Source organism: Drosophila tropicalis, unplaced genomic scaffold (genome assembly GCF_018151085.1).
Source record: "Drosophila tropicalis isolate 14030-0801.00 unplaced genomic scaffold, ASM1815108v1 contig_629, whole genome shotgun sequence".
Taxonomy (NCBI): domain Eukaryota; kingdom Metazoa; phylum Arthropoda; class Insecta; order Diptera; family Drosophilidae; genus Drosophila; species Drosophila tropicalis.
Genome location: NW_027173108.1, coordinates 54,698 through 64,407, shown reverse-complemented (window position 1 = coordinate 64,407; position 9,710 = coordinate 54,698). Strand labels below are relative to the sequence as shown.

General features: G+C 39.6%; 2 protein-coding genes across 2 annotated transcripts; both read right to left on the bottom strand.

The window, feature by feature from the left end:
* Positions 1 to 951: 951 nt before the first annotated feature.
* LOC137578664 (E3 ubiquitin-protein ligase NRDP1-like) lies at positions 952 to 1,578 on the bottom strand. The gene has a single exon (XM_068292236.1). The coding sequence runs from the start codon at positions 1,576 to 1,578 to the stop codon at positions 952 to 954; it is 627 nt and encodes a 208-aa protein (XP_068148337.1).
* A 658-nt stretch (positions 1,579 to 2,236) lies between these two features.
* LOC137578663 (E3 ubiquitin-protein ligase NRDP1-like) lies at positions 2,237 to 2,705 on the bottom strand. Its single transcript, XM_068292235.1, has 2 exons — positions 2,623 to 2,705; positions 2,237 to 2,525 (listed from the first exon to the last, which is right to left on the bottom strand). Exons 1-2 carry the CDS (start codon positions 2,703 to 2,705, stop codon positions 2,237 to 2,239), a joined length of 372 nt encoding a protein of 123 aa, XP_068148336.1.
* Positions 2,706 to 9,710: the final 7,005 nt, after the last annotated feature.

Here is a 9,710-nt window from a genome sequence, read left to right as displayed (position 1 = left end):
AGTTGGCACGAATTGGGCAGCCACAATTTCCGCCTCAACTGACGTCATTTGGAAGCAGGAATTATATTTCGTAATGTTTGATAGTAAATGCTTTGATTCAGTAGTGGATCCGGAAAAAAGAGTTCGCATTGGCTCTTGTGGTGCTTCAAGTTAAGGTAATTTGATTTTGCCGCCAGCACAACACATTCCTTGCGTTTCATTATGGATCTTCAGAGCCTGACAGTAAGTGCATACGTGACTCATCTGGCCAATGAAAACATAGCGTCTGGAGCTTTAATCAGCACCTGGGTCATATCGAAATACAATAAGATGTTATTACTTATGTGGATATAGTCTTATCTGTACGCGGGATTCAACTACATTTCCGCCGACGACCCAAATTCGCTTTTATAGGAGGCATTGTTTCGTTAATGCCTGGTTGACAGGTAACTGACCTCTGGTCTTTGTCAGGACGGTGTGCTTTCGTTTCAGGTATCAGCCTTGAGTATTAGTTGGCCCCGATGCGGAATTTTCACATTTCCATTAAATGTTTCGGAGCGCGATGGCATCACAAAAAGTCATGAAGAGTTTACAAAAGCGAAACGCAGCATAAAACAAAGTTCAAACGACCGGAATAGTACATTGCTTATTATTTTTGTTTTTTTTTTTTTTGCTTTTTAACATTCTTAAAATTTAATTTATACGAGTAATATTCATATGAATATAAGTATGCTTCTGCGCTTACGATACATTTTTCGGCTCCTTAAGTTTAAGGAATGTAACAAATTTAGGTCGTGTTCTGTCGTTTGTCGAGTATCTTATATGTATGAATTCAAAATAGTATTAATTGTGTATATAAGATCCATAGATGCGGCTAATGATAAGAACATTGCTTTAAATTTCAACTTGAGTGAACCACGGGCAATGTAAACTTTAGAAAAATATACAGCAACGGACCCAGACAGACGCTACTTAGGCCATCGCCTCATCAAAGATGATGGCCATACCGATTCCAGGACGAAGGTTCTCTGGCATGTGTCTGTTGTCGCAGCCCAGCATAACTACACAGGACTTAGCAGTCATAGTAATGGGCAAGCTCCGTAAGACATACAGGACGAGGCTTTGATGATTCTCTCGACGGTTTTCGAGGTTCGCCAAACCTTCTGGCCAACGATCCTCGTTACACCGTTCAGCGATCTTGGTGATAAAATGCCAGGGACAATTACTTGCGCCGAGTCCATCCCTGATCCTCATGTGTAAAAATATATCTGGCGTAGATATGATACTTGCACAGTTAGTAATATGGGCCAGTCTCAAGCCGTTGCGCCACTGCGTTAGTGAGTAGCGATCGAGCTGATCCCCAATATTTCCCACCACCGAATTTGTGTACGTCAAACCGGTGATGTAATGCTGCAACATCTCTAGTTTCCGACAGTAGTACGACATGCGCTGCTGCTGACCAGCCAAGGCCTCTTTCATTTTCAATACCTCTTGACGCTGTTGCATCACTAATTCGCGCAACTTTACCACGCCATTATGTTTAGACATCTCATGTTTGGGCACCGTCATTCCGCAACTCTTGGGGCACCCAACATCCATTTTGGGATTACAAATGCGATCGAAAATCCTCCAGCTGCACCACCTCTTGGCATCCGTTCTCAAAATAGCAGCACTTTATCGTCAAGCTCCCGAGCATGTTGCGCATCAGGCGAGAGGCTGGCACCAACTGACTATTGAACAATTGTGTAAGATCTACCGGGCAGTTGTTCTTCACACTAATGCATTTCGCAATGCACTCACGGTGACTGAATCGGATTCTCCAGGATATTGGTACATATCGGATATAAAAGTTCTTCGTCGTTGCGACCGATAATAAGAGCTATGTCGAAGCCCTTGTTTGATTTTTGTTTCTTCTTAGGATTAGGGTTTCAATGATGCTCTGGCTAAAACAAAAAAAAACGAAAGAAAATTTCAAATTTTAATTTGTTAAAAATAATGTTCTTAATCTTGGGAAAATTACCATAGACTTTTATATAGATATTGTCCGAATAACTTGATTCTAAAAATTTTCGTTCGAAATGAATGTTTCGTTAGTCGAGTATCTTATGTGTATGCATTCAAAATAGTATTAATTGGTTATATAAGATCCATAGATGCGGCTAATGATAAGAACATTGCTTTAAATTTCAACTTGAGTGAACCACGGACAATGTAAACTTTAGAAAAATATACAGCAACGGACCAAGACAGACGCTACTTAGGCCATCGCCTCCACGACTCCATCATCAAAGATGATGGCCATACCGATTCCAGGACGAAGGTTCTCGGGCATGTGTCTGTTGTCGCAGCCCAGCATAACTACACAGGACTTAGCAGTCATAGTAATGGGCAAGATCCGTAAGACATACAGGACGAGGCTTTGATGATTCTCTCGACGGTTTTCGAGGTTCGCCAAACCTTCTGGCCCACGATCCTCCTGACACCGTTCAGCGATCTTGGTGATAAAATGCCAGGGACAATTACTTGCGCCGAGTCCATCCCTGATCCTCATGTGTAAAAATATATCTGGCATGGATATTATTCTTCCGCAGTTGGTAATATGGGCCAGTCTCAAGCCGTTGCGCCACTGCGTTACTCACTAACGCAAAATAGCGATCGATCTGATCCCCAATATTTCCCACCACCGAATTTGTGTACGTCAAACCGGTGATGTAATGCTGCAACATCTCTAGTTTCCGACAGTAGTACGACATGCGCTGCTGCTGACCAGCCAAGGCCTATTTCATTTTCAATACCTCTTTACGCTGTTGCATCACTAATTCGCGCAACTTTACCACGCAATTATGTTTAGACATCTCATGTTTGGGCACCATCATTCCGCAACTCTTGGGGCACCCAACATCCATTTTGGGATTACAAATGGATTACTATCCACCGGGCAGTTGTTCTTCACACTAATGCATTTCGCAATGCACTCACGACAAAAGGCGTGCTCGGAAATGGACGACTGAACCGGATTCTCCAGGATATTGGTACATATCGGACATAAAAGTTCTGCGTCGGTGCGACCGATAATAAGAGCTATGTCGAAGCCCTTGTTTGATTTTTGTTTCTTCTCAGGATTAGGGTTTCAATGATGCTCTGGCTAAAACAAAAAAAAAAAAAAAACGAAAGAAAATTTCAAATTTCCATTTGTTAAAAATAATGTTCTAAATCTTGGGAAAATTACCATAGACTTTTATATAGATATTGTCCGAATAACTTGATTCTAAAAATTTCCGTTCGAAATGAATGCGTCACGTTCAGTCGGTAAGTAATGTTTTTTTAGCACTGACATTAAATCTCTCAGCCTACTAAATTTTAAATTCAATTCGAAAACATGAATTAATTCATCACGCCGACTTTGGTATACCCCATTGACCATTTATATTCTTGTCACTTCACTTCATCATCTCATCTTACGCCTTTGTTGTCAAATGTGTTTGAATTGAAACAGGACTTAAATTTATCCAATATAAAAGACTTAATAAATGTTAAACTGAAAAATATTCAGAATCGGCAATTTAGTAACTGAAAGGAGCAAATATTGTAAGATCTTTCTGAAAAAGGTTAATTAAATTGCTTGTTTTGCTGAGAATGTACGACACAATTACGAGTCGTTTATTTGGTGTGTTTTTATTTTGCTGCCTTTACTTAACAACGAAATAAGCCCTTAAATTTGTCGACCTCATTTGTTGCCGCCATCGTCCTTCTTTCAGTCTTCGGATGATTATCATCAAATGAGTGGGACGCATCGTCGCTGACAACGACAACACCAGTATCAGCAGCAACGGCAACAGCAACTTGGCAACTGTGGCACGTACGCTTTTTACAATGAAAGGACAACAAAAGCAAATTTTAATAAACAATTAAGAAACGAAATAAAAAAAACCCTTAACGAGTCTCACGTACATAAAGTGTTTCTGGTTGGAGTTGAGCCAGTGTTGTTAATTAGTTGCGAGTCGTTGGAATCGGATCCTCCTGCCAGCCGGAAGTGTCAATTTTCATTAAATAGCGTTAGTTAAATTGGAAAAATGTTGTTATTGCCCTACTTATCAAATGAGACCGCTTCAGTGGGTCGAGAATCAAGTCAAATAAAAATTGCTGATAGAAAAAATCATCTTTCACTCGTTGCAGAGGACGGACGTGTTTTTTTGCGCTTATCAATTTTTATTTTTTACTCGCGATTAATTACTTTTACAAATTTAAATTAAATTAAATTCATTATCGGTTTAATTAATAAAAATTTCAACATCCGAATTTTATTTTCATTTCGCGAATTCTTGCTGTCGCTTTTGTTTAAATTTAAATAAAATCAACACTTACAACAATACTTGCATTAGCGGTGTTGTTGTTTTGCTTATTTCTTTTGCCTTTTGTCTTTACCGTTTTAACTAACTCTCGCGCTCTTGCGTACAAATTGTTGTTGCATGTGTTCAATTTGACGCGCTCTCCCGCTCTTTCCTATTCTTGATTGATTTGCGCTCTCGTCTTTTGCCTACCCGCGACTCTGTGATACGTGTTTTTGTTTTTGTGCTTTCATCTCTTTTTATTCTTTAGTTGTGAAGGCTTACTCTGCACATTAACCCTTGTGTCAGAACTGGTCAGTATATTCTTTACACAGAATTTTTACCTTTAGAATTTTTATTTTTTGTATTTCCTTTTTTAATTAAATTAAACTTTTTGATAAAATGGTTGTCTGCTCAAAAAATAATTGCATAGTTGCCACTAATGCGGTTGACTCCCATGATTATATTCTGTGTTGGTTGTGTGACAATGCGGTTCACGTTAAGTGTGCAGGTTACACAGGCAGAATCAAGGAGTCTATTGCTAAAGGTGGTGGCTTAAAATATGGATGTGATGCTTGCCGAGAGGTCGAGAATGAGATGCGCTCTTTCATGAGGCGGACTAGAGATAGTTTTGACACTTTAAGGGCAGGTTTTAATAAACTCCAAGCGGAGTTTACTGCGGTGGAGACTCAGTTCAGAAGTTTATCGCTTATGAATGAGTCTCCGAAACGTAAAAGGACCAGTCCTTGGGGTGTTTCTGCATCTGTAGACCCGCCAGCGTCTCTTATCGTCCCCGACCGGTCTCATGCACCGTCCACTCCTAATGTACAGCAATTGATTTCGTTTAAGAGCCCGGTTGTGAATGCTATTAGTAAGGAATTACCGGTATCACCTGGGAATGATCTCTTAAAAACGATGCCTATTGTAGTGTCCGATGTGTCCGGGCAATTACCCATTCCAATGGAAATTGCCGATAGTTCTAAAAGTATCGAGGGCCCCGTAAACAAGTCGACTGCTGCAGTGGGTAACTTGTCCAACGTTACTGCTGCGGCTGACGCTTCGGGACCGCGGCCTCTCGTTGGCATACCACCAAAGAAACATATATTTGTTTCTAGGCTAGACCCTGTTGTCACATCTGATGATGTAATAGCCTATATTCGGAAGAAAGTTAACGTCTCGAATATTGCGGTGGAGAAGTTTAAATTTTCTTATTCTCGGGACATTTCGTCTTTTAAAATTAGTGTTTCTGCCAATATCTTCGACACTATATGTCGAGAAGATTTTTGGCCAAAGCATATAATAGTTAAGGAATATACTGTGAAAAAGAAAAATCGGAAACCGATTCGCTTGCCAACAACAACAACTAATACTAATCCTGTCACATCAGCATCTGCTGGTGTGTCAAAAAACTAGCTTCGTCCCTTAACCTGGGTTACCAGAATGTTAGAGGGCTGAGATCTAAACTTTCTAATCTCTTTGTAGATAGTCTTTCTTTTGAACATAACATTCTAGCTTTTACAGAGACGTGGCTAAAACCTGATATTGCTGATGCATCGGTTTTTTCCACAAACTTTTCTATATTCAGACGTGACCGGATTTCTCGTATAGGTGGTGGCGTTCTAATAGCTGTTGATGCTGCTTTATCATCTGAAATGATTCAATTTTCTAGTACCCAGGAGATTGAGTTTGTCGGTGTTAAAGTAAATTTTAAATCTTTTAATGCTTTCATTACTTGTTCCTATATTCCACCATTGTCAGACATGGCGGTATATTTAAATCATTTAGAGGCAATTCAGTTTGTCTCCTCTTTAGTTTCCAGTCAAGACTTGCTCATAGTTGTAGGTGATTTTAATTTACCCGCTTTAGCATGGTCACTAACAGATGAATCTACCACGTTGCTGCCCTCTTTGTCACATGACTTTATTGATGGCCTTCTAGGCTTATCTTTATCCCAAGTCAATCCCGTCTTAAATTCTAATAGAAAATCGTTAGATCTTATTTTTGTATTGGATTCTTCTTATTGTGAGGTTTCTAGGATCGAACCTTTTGTTCTTCCAGAAGACAAATTTCATCCTACATTAAATTTAAAAATTGATTTGCCCTTGCTTTCACCATTACTTGGTTCAAATGAGTTACCTCTAACTAGGTGCTTTCGTAAGACTGACTTTGCCAGCCTTAATGAAAACATTGCTACTACTGATTGGTCTTATCTGTACAATTGTAGAGATATGAACTCAGCTGTTCGTTTTTTCTATGATACTCTGAATTCACTCTTTGATATTTGTGTGCCTCTTGGTAGGCTGGAGCGGCTTAACAAACCTCCCTGGTTCTCTCGTGAGTTATCCAATTTGAAAAATGTGAAGACACGATATTATAAGAAGTTTCAAAAAACACGTCGTTCATCAGATTATGCTCTGTATACAGTCGCTCGTTCAAAATTCATGATGCTTAATACACAATGCTATAAGAATTATCTTCAGCGGTGTAAGCTTCAGTTTTCTTCCGACCCTAAACAATTTTATAACTTTGTTAATTCTAAACGTAAGACCTCTGTGCACCCATCTTTTTTGTCTTTTCAAAATAAAAAAGCAAGCACTGATCAGGCAATTGCCGATATGTTTGCGAGTTTTTTTCAAAACAACTTATTCCTCAACGGAATATCGAGCAAGTCCGTATCCTTATCATTTAAAAAAGGCTAATTGCATTTTCAATCCAGTCATTGATGAAAGTTCTATTCTTAGCGAACTTAAATTAGTTAAACCTGTTTATTCTCCGGGGCCAGATGGTCTTCCTGGATGCGTACTCAGGTTCTGTGCAAACGCATTATGTAAACCCATTTTAAAATTGTTTCTATTGTCTGTCGAATCTTCCTCTTTTCCATCTATTTGGAAGGAGTCGTATATCATTCCTCTGCATAAAAATGGCAAAAAGTCCGAAGCCTCTAACTATAGGGGTATCTCAAAATTGTCCGCTATTCCGAAAGCTTTTGAGAAAATTATAACTTCTCAATTGCAACATTTTTGCAGTTCTATTATTTCACCATCCCAACATGGGTTTGTGAAACGTAGATCTACAACCACTAACCTTTTAGAATTTACATCAGTAATTATCAAGGGGTTTAAAAATGGTAAACAAACTGATGTAATATATACTGACTTTAGCAAAGCCTTTGATTCCGTTAATCATACCCTATTACTTTCTAAGCTGAGCGACATTGGGTTTCCACCCCTTTTCCTTTCTTGGGTTCGTGAATATTTAACAAATAGAAAACAGAAGGTACTTTTTAAGTCTTCTTTTTCCGCTTCCATTCCTGTGACTTCTGGTGTACCTCAAGGTAGTCATCTTGGCCCTCTGCTCTTCACACTATTCATTAACGATCTTCCATCAGTCATTGTTCATTCGCGTGTGCTTATGTATGCTGACGATGTCAAGCTTTGTCTTACTCATAAAGATACAGATTCATTTAGTCGGCTACAAGCTGATCTTAAAAACTTTCAATCCTGGTGCCAGTTTAATCTACTAAATCTTAACACTACCAAATGTAAGGTAATGACTTTTTTCCGTAACTCTCCTCAACTGGTCACTTATTTTCTAAACAATAGCCCTCTGGAACGTCTAAATAATATGAATGATTTGGGCGTACTTATGGACCATAAGTTAAATTTTAACACCCATATTTCCACCACGGTCGCAAAGGCCATGAGTGTCCTGGGTTTCATTAAAAGATGGTCAAAAGAATTTGATGACCCCTATACAACTAAAGTTCTTTTCACTTCGCTTGTCCGTCCTATTTTAGAGTATGGATCTTGCATTTGGTCACCTCAATATGAGTCGCACCAGATTAGACTTGAATCCGTTCAAAAGCAGTTCTTGTTATTTGCTCTTCGTGGCTTAAGCTGGGATCGCAATGTCAATTTGCCTTCGTATTCTAGTAGACTTCTCTTGATTAAACTTCCATCCCTAACTAACCGTAGAATTATGCTTGGTGTCATTTTTATGCACAAGCTCCTAATTGGTGATATCGACTCGCCTGAGTTATTAGCTCAGGTGAATCTGTCGGTACCATGTAGACGGAGTAGACATCCTTTGATACCTTTATCCCTTAGTCGTTGTTCTTCTAACTATGCTATGCATGAACCTTTTAGGGTCCTCTGCTCTGATTACAACCTTCTATTCCCTGTAATCGGCTCAGAGTTTTCTATTAATATGCTTAAAACATCTATCCTATCCCATTTAGTTAATAGATAGCTGTAGTATTATTTGTTTGTCTGTTTTTTCTATTGTGTACTTGTCCACGCGATTCGTGCCGTGCGTTATACGGCTGCACCCCTCGGTCGGTCGGGTGGGAGGTGGTGCTTGGGCTCGCGCGTAACAGGCTATGTCCTGGTGTCGTAGGGGCCACTTGAACGTACTGCGCATAGTATCGTCAACGTCCGCTAAAACTTTTTAATTCGCTTCATCATTTAAAAATGTAGCAAAATATATTAATACGTATGTATATACGTGTTATTAAAAGAGCTGATTGATTTATTTACAGTAACACATTACGGGAATTAGCTGGTGGAAGGACTGCTCAATCTGCGCTGAAGTTGCCATTGAATATACAAATCATCGAGGCTCCCATGAGCAACATTTCCAGAGGATCAAGTATGGGAAAAGTATTGCAAAAATGTAACCCCATTGGTTGGGATCAATGCACGATGGCACATAACAAATCGCTGGAGACACTTGATGGATCATTACGGGACTTACGTAGAATCGCTCAACCATTCAGGAATGCGTTGATAATGTTGGCAAGAGATTGCCTGTAATTTCTCGATCGACACCAGCGGACGAAATAAATACTTGCCTTAAATATTCAACATTGTGGCGACACGTGCGTACATTGCAGGTGAAGACAAATAGGCGTGGTATTCTCAAAACACTTATTGGACACTGTGAACGGCAAGCTGCCAGCCGATGAGACGTCAAGAAAAATGTCAACGCCGGAAAATTTTGGTAAGTTTTGTCGATGGAGAATAATATCTCGAGGTTGGAACTGATCCCCAGTCGGCCAATAGTCACTTTGTCTGTAGCTGGAGCATTATATCTCCTGACATGTTCTTCAGTGGGTGTTTTGTCTGCCTGGATGAAAATTTAGTGAGTAACCGAGGGCATCAAATCAAGTGCTATTTAGAACAAACACACCAACTTGTTTCCATTGTGGAGAAGCTCCTGTAGCTGCGAAATGACGGATCTCCTTACGGAGGTATGTATTCTATATCGTGCATTGGGTTCGTCTCTATCATCACGGATAAAGTACATTTAAAGAAATTTATGTTCACTATCTGGGAAGGGGAGCAGGGCGCCAGCTTTGTGACCGATTTTCAGTGACTTTGAAAGTTGGCACGAATTGGGCAGCCA

What these genes read in the sequence shown, in the direction of transcription:
- LOC137578664 (XM_068292236.1), bottom strand. Translation starts at nt 1,578, where the DNA reads ATGGATGTTGGGTGCCCCAAGAGTTGCGGAATGACGGTGCCCAAACAT.
- LOC137578663 (XM_068292235.1), bottom strand. Translation starts at nt 2,705, where the DNA reads ATGTTGCAGCATTACATCACCGGTTTGACGTACACAAATTCGGTGGTG. An exon ending in CAGATCGATCGCTATTTTGC is followed by an intron (nt 2,526 to 2,622) that starts GTTAGTGAGTAA and finishes TTTACACATGAG; the next exon opens with GATCAGGGATGGACTCGGCG.